We start from the raw sequence: 19,188 nt of genomic DNA, 5'->3' as shown, positions 1-19,188 counted from the left end.
TTTTATATGTTTCATACTTGGGAATTCCCCAAACTACTCTCTTCAGAAATCGAATCAATTCCTCTACTAGAAAAACGAGGGATTGTAAATTCGCTCAGTGGTCCAGCACATCCCCCCCTCCTCACGACTCCCTCAGTCAGTAAATCTGCTTTTTATTGGAGGCTTTTTATCTTCCAGCGGCCCTCTACACACAAGAGGGGTGGGGGGGGGGATGTTGGAGAGAGGATGGGAAGAAACGTGATCAGGGTGACCGTGATGAGCAGTGTGGGGTTTCACTTTCTTGCTCTTCATCATTACACACTCCCTGCCTCTTCCTCCATTTTGTTCCTACAAGGAATCTCAGTTTCACGTGTCTTGAGCACATTGAGTCGTTTCTCTTCTTCCATTTGTCTCTGTCTGACCTCGCTCGGGATGACCGGTATCGATCCAGAAGCTCTGGGAGCCCTAAGTGAAGGCAATGGGTCATGACAACATCATTGTGGGACATAGCCTGCCAAGTCATCGTGATATTCAGGGATGTTCACTTTGAAGGATAGAGAGAAATGGCAGGTGGAAGAAGAAAACAGAACATGAGGAATGATAACGACTTACTGTAATCATTTACTTCCTCATGTTTGCTGAATATGTTCTCACACTACAGTGTTAAATGCTACATTTAAAGTCATATTGCTTCTGTGAAATCCCCCATCATCCCTGTTTCTGTGACTCACCCATCTGGCTCAACATCTGTATTTTTCCGTCAGGCATAGCAGGAATGTTTCTCATCTCAAAACAAGCTTTGATCCGTCATACCGGTTGACTGGCACATCTCCTGCCCTTTATAGTTTTATCTATCTATGTGAGTTGTGAGAAATGTCAAAAGGTGCCGGGCAGGAGAGCTGCACCTGTGAATATCGTTTGAATTATTGAACATCCCCGTCCGCTGTTTTTAGATTCCAGTCTTGCCTTTTAGTCAGTTTTTGATCAGTCGTTCCTATTAACACCATTGATATACTGTTCTGTGCCCAATAGCTTTGTGTGTGTGTGTGTGTGTGTGTGTGTGTGTGTGTGTGTGTGTGTGTGTGTGTGTGTGTGTGTGTGTGTGTGTGTGTGTGTGTGTGTGTGTGTGTGTGTGTGTGTGTGTGTGTGTGTGTGTGTGTGTGTGTGTGTGTGTGTGTGTGTGAGACTGTGTGTGAGACTGTGTGTAAGACTGTGTGTGAGACTGTGTGTGTGTGTCATAAATGAATCTGTGTTTTTGCTCCAATCACAACGTTTCGTTGACAGGATCTGTCAGCTGTGCTTGAAATGGTTTGGAATAAAGAAAACAAATCACTTATCTCCAAAAGAGGACATTTTGGGACATAAGAAAATGAACAGTAGCAATAACCATGAGATAAATGTGTGTTAATCGTAGCATGATGAATAGTAAGGAGAAGAGTGTGTGTATATGTGTGTTTCTTCACCCCCCCCCCCCCCCTCCCCTCTAACAGTGAGATCGCTTTGTGAATGCTCAGCTCGGGAGCGCAGCGAGCACAGAGGGAAAGAGTGGGAGGGGCACTTGCAGACACACACATACATACACACACACACTTGGTAGTGATCTTGTCAGTAGCGGATGCTGCTGGATGTACTAGAGGACTGGAAGTGTGTCAGCTTGGAGAATAGGATTGATTTAAGTGTTTTCTTGCATGCTGGATATGTGTGTGTTAGCATTAGCTCTGTTTGTGTTATAGTAATTGTGTCAATAGGTCTTTAGCACGCATTCACTATACCGAGGAGTGTGTGTGTGTGTGTAGCAGGACTGAATGAGCAGGAATTATTTGACCAAAAGGATTCAGGAGCACATCATTTTTTCATGCTGGAGAAAGAAGGTCTTACGAGAAGGAATACAGATGTAATGGCACAGGACGACAAGATGACAGACCCCCTTTAGGGGCTTCAGGACTGCCCCAAAATGGGGAACAGCGTCCAGAAGAAGAAGAAACTCCAGGCAGAGAAAAACTTCTCTGTACCTGTGTTCCCGAGCCCCAAGCGGGAGAAAACGAAAGGCTTCTGGCTGTTAGGACATCAAGACAAAGTGAAAACAGGTGAGCGGGACGCAGGATATCTGAAGTGGATGCAGTTGTCATAAATGTTCATGCACAGTCTAGCAGCATGTTATTGGATATGTCAAATGGGTTGTTCTCGGTTCTGTTAGTTGATGTATTTGTTTGTAAGCAGGTTAGAGTTAGGGTTAGGGTTAAAGAAACGACTGACCCGATATTCATGAAACTTTGCATAAGGCTGTAGCATGGCCAAGGATAGAACCTGATCAATTATGAAGCGGATACTAATTATTTTTCACTTTTACATTTGTTATTGTCAGATAGGACATTTGGTTAAAGTCTGAGCCTTTCTCAGTTTTGAATGTGATCACAGAGTTAAGATGACATATACGTACTTGGCTTTGTATGCCTGTGGGTGTTTGGTTGTGAATTAGTTCCTACACTAAGCATTTTAGCTGCAGAGTGACAATATTCCCATGCTGACTTTACCTTAGTCAGCTTCAAGGCTTCCTGCTTATTGCACACGTATGCAGAAGAGAGTTGTGTGTGGGCAAGAGTGTGAGTTTGTTCCAGTGATTTGTTTCTCCTGCTGATTGATGAGAATTAACAGAGGATTGTGGTTGAAGACAGACTGTGAATTAGCCTTTTTTTGCAGCTATTTTCACCTAGACCTCCATGTACCTCATTGTATACGTGTGTATTTGATCCTGTGTGTTGGCTATCTTGTGATTCTGAGAGCTGTTATTGCTATACTCGTCTACCTGCAGTGGAAAACAGAGCCAAGCCTGTCCCACACTGATCATTGTCTCTGTTAACAGACCCTGGAGCAACAAAACGCAGACAAACAGGTTTAACACAAGCTCACACTGACACAGACAGATTGTCAGATAATGAGATTTGTCTTTCACTGATCTGCTGTTGACATTTTCTGTTTCTCAGGCTGTTACTTTTCATTTCATGTTTTCTGTCCTCGCCCAGGACTATTTTTAGTCTACCTGTGTTTCGCACATAGATCCACCTCGTTTCTCTTCTGCCTTTTATATTGACAAAATCAACTTTCTGGTTTCTGGATGCTTGTGCCAACTCTATCCTTGAAATTGCAGTCAATATTTGTATATTAACAATGGATCCAATCACTGCGTGTACACAGTATAAGGTTACTTGTTTCACTCAGAATGATCTCTGGAATCTGCAGATCCCTTTATCTCTACACAGCTTTTGTATGTTTGGCTCATTTCCTTGTTTTTTCCCCTGCACTTTAATTTTATAAATTGTACTATTTTGGGTCACTCCGCTATCATTAACCTTGTTTCCCGTCGCAGCAGGCAGCTGTTGGAAAAACCCTTTTTACCCCACATCCTCATCACCAAACTTCAAATAAATACGTATTTATATAATAGCTGGGGAACAAAGTAGAGCATTAAGAAGAGAACAAGCCAGGTATTTTATTTGAGAGTTGGTACACACCAAAACATAGCTTAAAGCTGAGTGGATATTTGAGCCATATCCACCAAATGGCCGGTAACGCTACAAATCAAACCAATGAGGTAATAATATATCATGTTTACAGCTTGTTCCACAGCCTAGAATGACCACAAGAATCAATTAGTGCTGCTTCAGTAAATGACGCTTGGAGCCATGCAGTTTGAGTCAATTATTTTTCAGGCTCAATTGTTATTGTGCTTTAAAAAACAAACCAAAACTGCAAGCATTAAACATACCGTTAATGATCCTTCCTTACTCTTGGGTTGGTACCATTTTTAACCTGACAAAGACTGCCACCCAGAATATAACTATAAGGGCACTATTAAAACGACTATAAGCCTATCAGCTGTTTTATTATGTTGACTAGTTTCCATCCAAGTACCTTTAGGGAAACAGTTCTAAACCAAATCCAAAAGTCAGTGTGGTGACGTTTTGATAAAAGACTGTTGCAACTAGGGATGCACCGAATATTCGGCCACCGAAAATTATCGGCCGAAAATGGTTAAAAAGGCCCTTTCGGCGTTTTAGCACCGAAAAAATATCACCGAATGTCAGAACAGGCTTACGTTGGTAACCTAACGTGTTGTTGTGATGACGTAATAAAGACGCGGCGACCATGCTCGCGGCTGGCTCACAGGGGGGGGGGGGGGGGGAACATTGACCTTTGTCATCGAGATTGCCCTGAGCCTTTAACAAATCGTATTAAATAATCTGATGACAGACTGTAAACAGAATAGCTGAAATTTTAACAAACTAAATAACTCAGTTTCCTCTAATCATTAACCCATGTTTGTATCATGTAGTTAACTCCGTGTGTTGCTGCTAGCATACATAACACCTGACGTGGAAACGTTACTCGTGGATGGGGCTACAGAGCTGCTAGAAAGACAGTGGAACCCGGTACATTCCTCCGTCTGCATGCGGTGCACTTTTGCTAAATGTTTAGACAAATTGCTCGTGTTTACATGCTAAACTCTTATTGCACTTATGGTAACAAGTATTCTCCACATCGAGACGGGTAAAGTTTAACCACACCTCGGAGCGCGTTCTCTCCGCCATCTCCGCAGTGTGCTCCGCTGCATGTAGCAGCTGCGTGTGTGTAAACTGCCCCGCCCCCTCGCACACAGACGGGGGAGAGAGATCTCGTCTGATCGAAAACACATCATAGACGCATTTGTTGTCTTTGCATATTAGAAACGAGTTGGCGACACTAAGACTGCGATATAATGTTTTTTAGCAATAATACATGACATATATAAATGTACTGTATGCATTCAAAAGTGCTGAATAAATGTTTTATGGACCCATAATAGTGATTATTATTTAAGTTTTGCCATAATCATGTCTATTTCCATAATCAGGTAGCTGAACAACATTGGTAAAAAATGTATACATTATATATATATATTTATATTAATCATTTTCGGCCTTTCGGTTTTCGGCCAACTGTTTCCTATTTTCGGTATCGGTTTCGGCCAAGAATTTCCCATTCGGTGCACCCCTAGTTGCAACACTTGATGTGTTTTTAAAGTTGAAAGGTGAAAGACTTGTCACGAGCAGATGCTGATGAAGCAATCTGTCCACCACAGATCTACGTTTCCTCTTTCCGTTAGAAGGCAGTCGTGGTTATAGGCCATTAGGTGGAGTTTGTGCATTGGAACATTTCTAAAAGCATCCAATGCTTGTGTCATTAGGCTGCATAAAATATCACTTACATTAGCTGGAACACAAATAACAATCAGACCGAGACTAATCCACTCTTGACAGACTTCCATTTCTTCTTCTTAGTTTGTTTTCTATTATTTTTAGACTTTGGAAGATGACAGAAAACAACAAAACACAAATGTATTCAGTCAGGAGACTGGGCAGTTAAGTCTTTCATCAAAACATCAAAATGCTGTTAGTGTGCGTACAAAAAAAATGGACAAAGCTTCTTCTAGAATATAAATGTGTTCTGCTTCGTGTGTACATGTACAAGCACATCTTGATTCAATTTTCTGTCCGGGTGGTCGATGCTCATGCGGCCGTGTGTGATTGTCTTCCTCTGTTCTCCTGTATTCAGCCGCCTCATTCATGAGGAGTGTATTCAGAAAGTTGGGGTGTGAAAGCATTCCCACATTCCAGCCCGTTCCCCTACGCATGAGCACCCATCTAGCACACAAGCACACAACTACATGAAATTAGGCAAAATTCCTGTTGTTTGGGGCTTATTGCAGCTGTTTTTTGTTACACAATGCCCCAAAATGATTAAAGATTGAGCAAGAGAGAAGAAAAGAGTGCTTTGTATTGCATGGAATGGTCATTATATGTGTTTATGTGGAGTTGAATTATGGCAATTCTCCTCAAATGTGTATTTATATACCAGTAAACCATAGCTAATTGATTAAAGTTACAGTAAACGCAGCAACCTTATGGTACATGATATCGCTGTGCTGCAGGATATGAACACAGAGACCAGATCTTCACTGTGTGCTCATGGAATATGTGTTATGTATGTGGTTTTGGACATTTTCCAAATCAAACACCCTGCCTGTGGCCTTCACAACACCTGAGAGGTTATTTGTGTTGAGGAATGTAACACTTAACAGACTGGGAAACGACTGGACGTCACACGTAAAATGTTCAGCTTTTCCTGTATCTTTGGCCATTGTCATCCATAAGGGTATTTGTTCCCCATTTGCTTTGCTCAGCAACCTCATGTTTCAGCTCCTTTGTTCCTTAAACAACAGTGTGAACTCAAAACCCAATTAAGTGTCATCATGAAAACAAGTCATAATTGCCGAGATTGATTGTCGAGTCGCCATAATGAAGGGGAACCACAGGGAAGCACTGAAGAAGAGCTACTGTTAGGGATGTAACAAATAATTATCCTCATCAAATCATTTGATGCTGATTACTGTCTCAATTAATTGTTGGGCGGAATAGTATCAGAAGAATTGTGAGCAATGTTTTTGAAGTCTAAAAATTGTCTAGAAAAGCATTACTAATTACTCTAAATGACACATTTTGCCTAAGCAACAGTCCAAAACCCCTACATTAAATTATCTATCACACAAAGCAGTGATGCAGCAGATGGTCACTATTGTGAATGGGAATGGTTGATTAAAGGAACAGAAAAATGTCATGTCTTTCAATCGAGTAATTAATTAAATGACGAATTGTCATTTTGACTAAAGTCTCTTAAAACAGGGAAACGTTCTTATTGTTCACTACAATGTTAAAACTAGATGCTTTTGAACTTTTTAATATGGATTTTGATTTCTCTGGCACATTCCCACTATCAGCTCATCAAATAATTATCAATGAGTGCCTGCGTTTCTCTGTACAGTCTGTTAAAAGAAACAGTGTGGAGATGTTGCCATGAGCACCAAAGTCACACAGATGCCCATTCATCTGGAGCTGTGGGCGCAACAACAGCGGATAAGATTAGCTCCCTATTAGCTCACTTTATCCACAGGTGGTCAGTGACACACAGAGAGAGCCACACACACACACACACACACACATACACACACACTGTACACATACAGACATAGTGACGTCTTTATATCATTCTTGGGCCCTTTTGAGATTTTAGAAACTTGTATGATGTCACTGATGTGCTTCCAGATGTTTCATATTACATTCTCATGACTGTCCGCTCTGCAGGGAGAACCTCAGCTGGCTTTCATCCTAGGATATATTGTGTTTCGGCACTAAGATGAGACGTCAGAATGATTCATCTCTTGCACTGTGAATTGAAAACTAAAACATTAGGACATGTTGTTAAAATAAAACATCTCCTCTGCCTTTTACTTTCACCTCCTCCTCCCCTCTGCTTCCTCCCCTATGCTGTTATCTTCTTGACCTTGCATTGTTGGCTGGTCGTTTATCTTACAGCATTCCAAAGGGCTGATATTTGCATGAACACACTGTAAGATTTACACTGACTGCACACCTTTGACTGCAACATGGAGCAAGTGTGACTTAAGTAACAGTGAAGGATTGATATGAAGTAACTGATGACAGAATTAGTGAGGGGAAATCTGAAAAAGCTTGACTCGAGACTAGAGGATATAAAGCACGATGTATGGCGCTGTGGATAATTCAGGAACAAGGCTGCAGGCAGATTTCCCTGCCATTTTCATTACCACTGTCTTGTGCATATTCCATTATCCTGCCTAAGCCTTTTGATTTCTGTAAGCTGGGCTAAGACTCTCTCTTCTTGGTCCTCCTTTGAAGATCCCATTTACTGTGCGCCACTGTCAAAGTCATGGAGTCCCTGCAGAGAGCTTAGGCAACATACGTGGATACAAATAAGTCAACTTTTTCTTCTTCTCTGCTATCTTTCCCTCCTACCCCATCTCGCCATCCAGCCCTGATCTTTTATATTCTGTTGCTGTTTCTCTTTCTGCATTACACTACTTTTCATGCGGCCGAGCAACCGCTGCACACAGACACGTCTCGACGGCAGTTTTCCCAACACAGGAGGCAAGACAAACTAAATGGTAAAAGGACTGCATTTATATGGCACTTTTCCAGTCTTTGCAACCCCTGAAAGTGCTTTCGCATATACAAGTCAGCATGTACACACATTCATACAGAGGCAGAGCATTTTTGGGCGTACATTGCCCAAGGACACTTTGACTGCAGAGCTCAGGATTGAACCATCTATTCACCCGATCTCCTCCTCCTAAGAAACTGTTCTCTTACTTTCCTGTTTGCCTTTCTTCTTCATCTACATCTTCCTGATTTCAAAGTCTGTTTTAAGTCAGTGAAAAGGCCTCATCAATGTTTCACCTGTTCGAAGCACACTCATATTGGAGTTATGCATAGAAGCCTATCATGGCTTCCAGTTGAGAAACTTCTGCAATCTCGTGTTATCACTTTTCTAAAAAATGTCCAATTTAGCAAAAAAACACTGTATTTTTATGATCAAATAGTTTACACAAGAGACGAGCATGACCATAAGACTAGACAAGCTACATCAGGCCATCTACTGGCACCTAAACCCAGGACACATCTTCTGAGATCTTCTGTGTCTTATAGAGCTATAAAGGAATGGAACTCATTGCCAAACTACCTTACTGAAATAGAGTCCAGAGCCTCTTTCAAGAAGAGATTGAAGGGCCATCTACTAATGACCATGTACCCTTGTGAGCTGTGAACCCTAATTTAATTTGATCGCATGTTGTTGATGATATTGGTGATGTTTTTAATGTTGTTAATGTTATTAATGATGTCAGGACTTATGTCCTAAATGTTGCTGTATTATTGTTGTATTGTTTTAAGTGTCGGACCCCAGGAAGAGTAGCTTTTGTCGAGAGCAAAAGCTAATGGGGATCCTTAATAAACATAAACCTGTAACCTCATGTTCTGGCTTGTTGCAACAAAGTGTTTTTTGGAGATGAAAGGGGGTCGTTACCCTCTTCCTCTACCCTGTCCTCTCATGCCCTTTAGCTTTAGGAACTTTTGTTTTCTTCCTCGGAATGAAAGGAGTTTAGCACCATGCAATTGTGGTTCGTCTGCATACTCTGGTCCTAAAAGTAGAATGGGAATGTTCCAGGACTCTTTGAAGTAAGGATACATCCTTCTTTCTTCAAACAAGAAAGTGTATGTGGAGTGTTTCTAAGTTTCCTATGTGAAGAGTTGACCCAAATTTAACTTAAGCTGTCGTTGTGAAAGAAATGCTGTTATTTCAGCCATGATAAGGAGCGGTGTTGGGCTCACTACTCATTAAAAAAGTGTTTTACGACCCGAGGCAGTCATAGATTAAACTAATGATAACATCCATTGCTTAATTAAAGCAGCGCTAATCAAGAACTTTTGTATAAACAGTGGATGAAAGGACTTTAAAGGAGTAGCTGCTAGTAACAAATCCAAAGATACATTTTACACGACCTTGCAGTTATTCTCCGCTCCACCTGGCCTTTAAACTCAAAATCTAAATCTTAGTACCCTTGTTTCCAGATAGCTGTGTTTAGCATTCATTTAAAAACAATTGAAACACTGTACTCAGCACCAAAAAACAGATGTTGGATGTTAGCTGGTGAACACGGTTTTAAATAAAGCATATTTTCTTTACAATGAACAGTTTTTACTGTTATTATATAACTGACTAGGCAAATCAGGCCCTTGGTAGATTTAATTTCGGCCCGCAGGATAATTTCTAATTACTATTAGATCTGGCCCGCCGGTATATTGCACGCCGGTATATTGCACGCACACCTTCACTCAATCCTGAGGGTTTCCTCAGCTCAGAGCCTGAGCCCAAACATTGATGAACTTGCACCCGAGATGATACGCCAAGTATCTGGCTTGAGCTAGCATCACACAGCAGCACACTGAGTTTTAATGGATGTTTCCTTCTGCACTTTCTTTCTTGAGACACAGGGCATGTTTGGTTTTTTCTTTGAGGGAAATAGTTTTTTAGAAGCTGTTGTTGGCCTGTGGAAAAATGTAATCATAAGAAATTAATCTGGAAAAGCTGCAGATAGAGCCATAAGAAATGACTCTGGGAAAGCTGCAGATGGAGCCATAAGAAATGAATGCATCTGATTATTTAATGTTGTTTTTATAGGCAATAATTTAAGCTTTGTTAGTTCCAGGTTTAATATGTGCAATAACTTCATTTCAATAAGTTTTGCAATAAACATTGAACCAGTCCGGCCCTCGACTAGTACCGATCTTTTAATTTTGGCTCACTGTGTATTTGAGTTTGACACCCCTGTACTAGAAATATACAAGAATAACAGCGTTGTAACAGGAAAATCATGAATTTTAAAATATGATACAGTAACAGCAATACATGTAAATAAGAGGAAGGTATTACCAATCAAAGTACACATTAAAGTTGACTAGAAAAAAGATTAAGCAACTTCAAATCCCGATGTTTATGTTGTTTGTATGGAACGGGCACTTCAATTGGTCTTAAAGGCAACATCAAATTCTTTGATTGCACCATGTCAACTGGATGTTAAGACATTAATCTGCATTAATTCATTTTTACAATTCATTCCTTCAAAATGACGTACATATTGTTATTGTTATTTATAAAAAATGTCACTTTTACTTTGTAGACGTTGTTTTAATGGACTTTGTGTTTCAGTAATGTTTATGACTAGGCATAATCCATGTTGCTGCTCCAATCCCCGGTAGCTTCATGTCTCTGTCTCAGAACAAAAGGACTCAGTGTTTGGATTGCTCTGTAATGGGGCCCAGTCCAGTAGCTTCCTGCATCGCCACCTAAATTGAATTAAAGCATCAGGCCATGTCGCTAAACAGCACACACACACACACACAGACCCGTGTGTGACCTCCACATTCAAAGGACATTATTTCAAATGTAGACATGGCATGGATTTGATGCTATCCTTTTAAAACGAGAACAAAATCATCTTCAAATGCTCACGTTAGGCTTCAATTTCCTAAATCAGTGTCCAATCTGTAATTTGAAACTTGTGACAGTCTTAGCGCTGCATGTCTTGCCTGCTGATGGAGAATGAAGATTAAACCTGGCTGAAATTAACTTATCAATGAATCAAAATGGCTTATACTGGTCGTCTCAGAGCTCTCATTCAGAGGCTTTCTTCTGACACTGACAAGAGTAAATCTAGTTTTATTTTCTGAGAACATTACTCAATACTGTTCTGTCTTGCGTGGGAAAAACAAGACTTAAACCAATATTCTTTGATTGATTTAAACAAATATAGAGCTTGGACCACGATGAGTGGTTCAGTTACATCACATCGGCATGAAAATGCCACAGAATTTGTATTTTTTGCAGACCACAATAGGGCATGAAAGACCTTTTCTCTTTAACCAATTGTTACTGTGATATCTTTTAAGTGCAATAGGCAGAAACACAGAGTTCAGAGCAGCATTTACAGACTGACATCGACCAATTTTAAGTAAATCCCAAACACCAGGTAGGGTTTATTTTGTCAGATAATTTAAATGACTTTGGTCTTAGTGTAGGTGCCATAATGCTACTTAGCCCAAGTTCATTATTTGTATTATTATTATTATTATTTGTTTACGTCACTTTTATTTGTTTGTGGAGCACTTCCGGTAATTGTCACATGGGTGTGGTTTGTCTATTTAAGTCACCTGTTTCATGTCGAGTGCGTATGACAGAGGGTGAGCTTGTGCTGTCATTTTTTCTGTTGACCGTTTTGTCCATAGTTACTATGTTATGATTTTGTTTATTAAATATCCCAAAAACTATCTTGCTTCACTATGGACTTTCTCTTCGAAAACACGTCACAGTTTATAGCCAAGTTTAGCCTCTCTGCGACTCAAACGTAACTGGGGATTGAGCCGCCACACTTTGGAAACACAAATGTAAGCAAACAGGAACACATTTTTTTTTAAAGTGCACCTATCATGCTATTTTTAGGCAATAGCATGGGTCTCAGATATATACAAATATATAAAAAACATGTCTTTGAAGTGTTTTGCTCAAAATACCAAACAGATCACCCATTCTAGCCATGCCTCATATCCCTCTATTTCACTTCCTGTTTCAAAAGTGCTGATTTGGGGTATAAAGCTTAAAAAAAAAAAAAATTGATAAATTTAAAAAAAGGAGGGCGCTGAGCTGATGCGGGAGATTCTACCGGCAGATACTGCGGTGATGAAACGCCATATCATGGATTATCAAGGATTATCACTGAAACAGTATGGAGCTCAAAGGCTTTCTCTCTTGCCGGTTATACCACAAGGTGAGTTCCTTTTTATTTCCTGCTTCTTCACACACATGCTCTGTGCAGTACGTGTTAGCGATGCTAATGTAAACACTGACCATATTACGTTCAAAACAGTCGGGCATTGTTTCTGATAGCAACGTTTCTGATAGGGCCGTGGGTGTAAAGCCAGCCTACATTTCCGATATTACGTCTTATCGGACGCAAATCTGGATCAGCTCCGTTGTAGCCCCGTTTTTAGAGATTTGGGTACGGAGGGAAAAAAAGAGGGTTTTATTTTCTGACGCTGCGTGAGTTCCCTGACACACCGGGGACATATTTATGTATAAAAGACATCAAAAAGTGCATTTTGCATGATAGGTCCCCTTTAAGACAAAGATACGGAAAATGTGTTTTTCCAACTTTAATATTGTGGAGTTTTGGACTAGTCAGAGCTATGGTTTTCTTATCTATTTAAATACATATGATTCAGTGTAAGTCTTTGATGACACCAGCTATAATTAACCTCAACAACATTAGTTATGTCCTCTAACTGGTGACAGTAAACCTTGTTACCATGTTGGCGAGGACGTGTGTGTGTGTGTGTGTGTGTGTGTGTGTGTGTGTGTGTGTGTGTGTGTGTGTGTGTGTGTGTGTGTGTGTGTGTGTGTGTGTGTGTGTGTGTGTGTGTGTGTGTGTGTGTGTGTGTGTGTGTGTGTGTGTGTGTGTGTGTGTGTGTGCCAAGCAGATGGTGTGGAACCTCAGCCGCTGTTTGTACTTCAACACTTGGCAGCAGGTTCACTCACACACACTGTCGTTTTTTCACGCGGATTTGCGAGTGTTTTCAGAGTGATTCAGTCTAAATTTGACTTGTTTACGAAAAGGGAGCTTAGTTCATTGGCCGTGAATAATGGGATTTGACTGAGGAAGAGTGATGAAGAGGAGTGAGTTTTGGGGGCTTTAATGAAGACTCAGAATTGGCAGAACAAGATGTTGTTGTCTGTGGGCAGGGGGCACACTCACAACCCAAAATATCTGCATATCTCTTACTCACATGCACATGTTGTAGCACTTATATTGCTGATGAAACAACTAGTACTTTTACTGTGCTTTAATGTGTGGTTCTTTAAAACAGCGTGTAACTGTTTAATGTGTTCAGTGTGATTCGAAAACTTAAAGTGAAATTAACTTAATTTCACCCCACAGCTCAGGACTTCAGACGTAAACAAATGTAGCTCTGTTCCTCATCAGCTCACTTGACTTTAGTGAAAAGCGTCAACATGGTGACCTTATCCTGAATGCGTAGTTTTATATTTTTTGTTGTTAAAACAGCCATATCCATTCCCATGTGTTTCAGCAATTTGTGGCTGAATCACATGAGACCAATCCATTACAATAGACAGAGTCCATGTACAGGAAAGAACAAGGGAACATTGTCTCACAGAAATGTCCATGTCTGGAAATCTTTACAATCTCTATAACTTCCAGAGGAGGGTAGGGACATTTTGGTTAAAAGTCAAATGAAGACATACATTCTGATTCACTAATGAGACCAACCAGGCTGTGACATTTGGATTTTATAGAAATTGAGAAAAGGGCAACAGGAGGCGGGGATTTGGAACAGCAGCTCGATGTGAAACAATGTTTTCCTGTAAAACACATGTCTTTATCTCTGTGGAAGTGTTATGGTGATAATCCAGTCCTCATGGGTCATGGTGTGTGACTGCGGAGAGAAACACTGTCTTTCTGTATGCATTCATCAGTCTCGTGTTAGGTGTAGGTTAATACATAGAAACACTTACTTTTACAGCAAGTGCAAGGAATACCTTTCAATTGTAAATGAGGGTTTGTCCGTAACAGGAGTGTGATTCTGCTTTGGGCCCAAGTTTTGTTTAGTGGTGTCATGACTTTTTTTTTTTCTTTTATTGATATCACTAAAACTAAATATGTGTGAAACCGCCTTTTCTCTACAGACACATTCTCCCTCTTGAAAGTTGAAAAGTGACATTGATGAATGCACTGTCAGAACGATCACATATGAGGCTACAGCCAGGATACCGTTAGCTTAGCTGCTGCTTAGCATAAAGACTGACAGCAGGGGAGGACATAACCACGCTTAAACCACAACTTGTCATCCTACTCTCACATTATTTTTGTAGGAATTAAGCTGCTTGGCCGTTTTTGTTACGTATTTGATTTCCAAAGTTAACAAAAGCCAGCCTAGCTCTTTCCCGCTGTTGCCGTTCTTTGTGCTAAATAATGCTAATGCTAATGCTAATTGGGAAGTGAAAAAGTTCCCTAATGCTTAAACAAAGTATACACCATGTTGGGACTTAAATACATTGTATATTTCAAGACATTTTTTAAATATGCCTTTTTTTTCAGCTACTGTAGGACTGTTTTTTTTCTACACCCACGTCTCCTCACACTATTCTGGAGACGGACATTAGGTCCGACAGAAGCCTGAGGGCGTCGGGCCTGTCGTGTCATGTCCTGCTCGAAGATGAGTCTGTGCGGAAGCTGTAGGTCTCTCATTAACTCATCAATCATACTAAATGAGGCCTAACCTCATAACCTGCTGCACCTGCTGTGCCTTTTTTACAGCTGTTGCTTGGCTGGTTTACCTTTAATAATAGTAACGCAAGTTTTTGCTTCTAAACAGTTGGCTTTTTGGCTCTAGTTGTTGGCATCTGTCTCTGTGACACTGCATGGGAAGACATACAAAATGAAATGAAGACAGTTTTTGTTGTATTATCTCCTCTGTCTGTTTTGTCTGGAGGCCTTTGTGTCTCTCCAACCCTCACATTTTTTAGGGTCACCTTAAAGGACTACTTTGCTAACTCACACACTAATTGGCAACAAATAGATGTATTATCTTGTGTTAAGACTGTATGATTGAAGTGAACAATAGAAGATCTGTCTCCGCTGTGACGCATCTGTATCAGTGTTTGCAGAGCTCTCAGTTTGGCTTTTAAAAAAGCTTCTGAGTCGATATGACAGGAAGCCAAAACAACTCATCCTCCATGAGGAGAAATCCCCTTATCGGGTAGAGAGAGAAAGAAGAAGGAACATAGGGAGGAATACAAAAAGAGACACAGTTACTATTTTAAGCTCGTGGTGCTGCAGCAGCTCAGTGTAGCTCAGTGTTTCCTCGCAGAGTCCTGAAGTGCAACCAGTCTCTCCGCTCAGGTGTTCAACCTGCTGCCCGTCAGGATCATCTGCTCTGAGTTGACCTGTGCTAAGGAAATGAGAAACAAGAGTTAGGTTAGAAAGGCCTACAGTGCAATATGAAATATATAAACCATAGAAGAACCAATGCATTCATTTAATTCAGTTTATGCTAATTACAGGGATGATCTAAATAATAGTGTATACTTCTAGACCTGTATTAGGATAAGATGTCTTCTTTAACTTCCATTTGTTTATATTTATACAAACCTAGTAGTGGAGCAATAGTCTTGATGCCCACCATAAATAAACAATAATAGTATTTATGTATGTTATGGCGCATTTCCACTGCAGCGGGTAACCCCGTTTAAGCGTCCTTAATCGTCCTCAAGCGGCCAGGCCAGTTTTTGGTGGCCTTTCCATATAGCCTAGCACCGGCTAGCGGGTACTTTTTCCCTCTTTTTCTGGCCCCATAAAATCGTGGTTCCCTCAGACCAGGGCCAGGGCTGAACTAGTGACGTCAACACTCTCGACTGCTGATTGGCCAGAGAGAATCGTCACAAGATCGCGCACGAGATCATCCCTAGCCTCGCATATATATCTAGAAGCAAGCTTGCAGCATTTTTATACACAGCATTTTTGTAAACGGAGGAGCTACAAAAATGGCAACGTCAAAGAAAAGCACACCGTGGTCGACCGAGGAGGTGACGACGTTCCTACATCTCATTGGGGATGATACAATCCAGCGGGAGCTCGACGGAACAACAAAGCCGATCGCCCCGCCTACACTGCGTTGCTACCCAAGGTCCTAAACTGTAATGGAAATGCCACGGCCTCGGACGGCCAGCGAGGCAGCCCGAGGCCTGAGCGAGGACGCTGTGGAAATGTGCCATTAGTCTGCCACACCTTCTGATAGATGTGTATACAAATCGTATATTAAAATTCTCAGTTTAGGCAATACTATTTGTATTAAGAGGGAAATCTAGATTTTAGAATATGTTATTTTACCATAACTCAAATATTGCAGTGACCTGATTTTACTTATTTATCATAATAAAACATGCCCACAGTAAAAACCTCAACTTTGTCAAAGCTTTTTCTCTTATACCTGATATCTAACATAGAATACGTAACAAAGAGGTAAACTGACATTTGAATTTTACAATAAATGATAGGAAAGCACATGATCTGAGTCCACAACATAATCTGGTGTTGCACGTTTTATGATGCAGTTTTGCTCATAACCCTACAGTGACTTGTTCCCTCTTCATCCTCCTCCCCTTTCTACTCAACCCTCTCACCTTCTTTCCTGTTCCCTCTTTATCTCTCTCTCTCTCTCTCTCCGTTCCCCCCACAGAGGAAATCAGAAATGCAGAGGTTCATGTGACAGTTACTGTACTCGGTGATGTATGTCCCGCCTCTCCCCTGAACCCTCCTCCTCCTATTTCCTTTCCCCTCCCCTCTGTCTCCTTCCTCATGTCTTCTCTCTCCACCACTCAGACTGTCATCTCCAAGTCTTACATTGTGTATGTTTTGTTTCGTAACGCTCCCTCAAGGACGATCAGCTCCCATCAGACAGACACAGAGTAATCTTACTGTATATATTTTGTTACCTGAACAGCTGTGCCGGATACTTTCACAACATAACAATGCAACATGAAGTCTTCCACTAAAATGTGCATAGTCTGCTGCCCCCCCCCCCCCCCTGGTTAATACTACACCACTCAATAGAGGGGAGCGCTCATAACTCAAGTACACCACAGCAACCATAGAATACAAATCAGGGGAGTAATGGCACCTGTGTGTGTGTGTGTGTGTGTGTGTGTGTGTGTGTGTGTGTGTGTGTGTGTGTGTGTGTGTGTGTGTGTGTGTGTGTGTGTGTGTGTGTGTGTGTGTGTGTGTGTGTGTGTGTGTGTGTGTGTGTGTGTGTGTGTGTGTGTGTGTGTGTGTGTGTGTGTGTGTGTGTGTGTGTGTGTGTGTGTGTGTGTGTGTGTGTGTGTGTGTGTGTGTTGGGGCAAGGTTTATTGCTGGTCACATGTTAACCCTGTCTCTCTGTGCTCTGGCAGTTTCATTACCTCTATCTGAACAACCAGTAGTGAACACATTGTGGTCGATAGGGAAAGTCATCACTATGGCTACTGATTTTATATTTTCTTCCAACAAATCAAAGGCAAAAAGAGTTTATATGTGCAATAAAGCTGCAATGCTGTCTAAAAATCATTTAAAATACATTAATGGGCCACCCTGTGGTATGTTCCTTTCTTATCTTCTACAATCTGACAAACACCGTCCAACTGTGTATTCATCCGCATCTGAAAATAGTTCCCAACAAATGCATTGACTCCAGTTTAACATCACATAACATTACCTCAAGAAAAAAACTATTGTGCTTGCTTGTTAAAGTATTTATTTTTATTTATGAAATTGTATTGTATATATTTTTTAATATTTAGTTGTACGAGTTGTAGTTTTTTCCCTCTTTCTTTAAGAGTATTCAACATACTGTATATTGTTGAGTCAGTGCTCATTATTATTTATATTAAATGATATGAAAGCATTGTCATGTACTGTAAAGTCACAGATATAAGACGAATAACTGTTTTCTTCTCTTATAAGAGACACAAAATAGGTTTATGATCATTGATTTCTACGTTTATCTTCCCCATTAGTCTTCCTTATCTTTATAATCCTCTGTATGAAAACAAATATATCTTGGGGCTGAAAGACAGGAAGGAAAGTATTTTAAGAGGCACTAACACATCTTACAGCCTCACACATTTACGCTCAGTTTTCAATTTTGTAGACATTAACAGACATTAAGCTCATATAGAATTACAGTGTTTTATCAATCCAACGGTACATTTCCCTGAAACCTCAAGACACTTTCCCAGGATGAGAAAGTCCCAGGCTTCGGTCCTGAACAGACGCTTTGTGTATTCCCCAGCTGTGACCTTGTGGCTCTGCAGGTGTGCCTGACACCTGGTGTGAATCACTGCTCCTTCTATTTTCAATGTTATCTTTGTGGTACTCAAGTCTATCTTTATAGCTCTGTCCCTTCCTTCCACTGTCCCCCTCACCCAATTATCTTTCTAATAGACCCAGCATGTAGGCACTGAATATGCACACACAGCGGCCATTTAAAGCGCAGTCGTGCATGAAGTGGAAACCCGGCTACTTCTCATGGCCCAGTGGCCTGAATGCTCACCTGAAGTTTAAGACAAAGATAGAACAGCCTCTTGCATCCTCTCTCTGAGTCTCTGTTTACAAGCTTCTTCCCCTGCAGCTAATAAGAGGTTGAGCTGAGGACATGAGATGAGCTAATACTCCCCATGTGGTCAAGGTATTACATTTTCCAATAAGTGTGTGTGTGTGTGTGTGTGTGTGTGTGTGTGTGGTGTGTGTGTGTGTGTGTGTGTGTGTGTGTGTGTGTGTGTGTGTGTGTGTGTGTGTGTGTGTGTGTGTGTTAGAGTCAGACTCTGGGCTTGGTCAGTCCACTGGGACTCATTTATTACATTTAGCTCTCTGTCATCAGTACAAACGGGCCCTGTTTATCTCCAGTTAATGTTCTCATACAATGACCTGCTGTTTTTGCAGAATCATACTTGCAGAACAGTAGAAGTGGATACAGCACCCTCTAGTGGAGCAATACGTTATATCTGTGTACAACAAATGGCGTGTTGATGCAGAATATCTGTGTCTTATCCGGTGAAACTGATATATTAGGTTTTTATTAAATCAGCAAGTGCCTGATTTATGTCAGTCAGTCTTGTCTGGTTTATTTGTTCATTATTACGTTTTGTCTAGTGATTTATAAGCAGCATTTGATTCCAGAATATATATGGTGGGTG

General features: G+C 40.9%; 1 protein-coding gene across 2 annotated transcripts in view; it reads left to right on the top strand.

Moving 5' to 3' along the window:
* Positions 1-19,188, top strand: part of kiaa1522 (KIAA1522 ortholog) — a 45,147-nt gene that overhangs the window by 10,174 nt on the left and 15,785 nt on the right. The window contains exon 1 of one of the 2 annotated variants that reach the window (XM_034235030.1): positions 1,570-2,066. The exons of the other annotated variant lie outside the window; for it this stretch is intronic. Within the exon in view, the coding sequence (XP_034090921.1) occupies positions 1,934-2,066 (133 nt within the window). The 5' untranslated portion in view covers positions 1,570-1,933. Of the gene's footprint in view, positions 1-1,569; positions 2,067-19,188 lie in introns of those variants that run through there. 2 annotated transcript variants of the gene reach the window in all.

This window comes from Gymnodraco acuticeps, unplaced genomic scaffold, assembly GCF_902827175.1.
Source record: "Gymnodraco acuticeps unplaced genomic scaffold, fGymAcu1.1, whole genome shotgun sequence".
Classification (NCBI taxonomy): Eukaryota; Metazoa; Chordata; class Actinopteri; order Perciformes; family Bathydraconidae; genus Gymnodraco; species Gymnodraco acuticeps.
The sequence above is the reverse complement of the archived record's forward strand: the minus strand, read 5'-3'. Positions and strand labels throughout refer to the sequence as shown.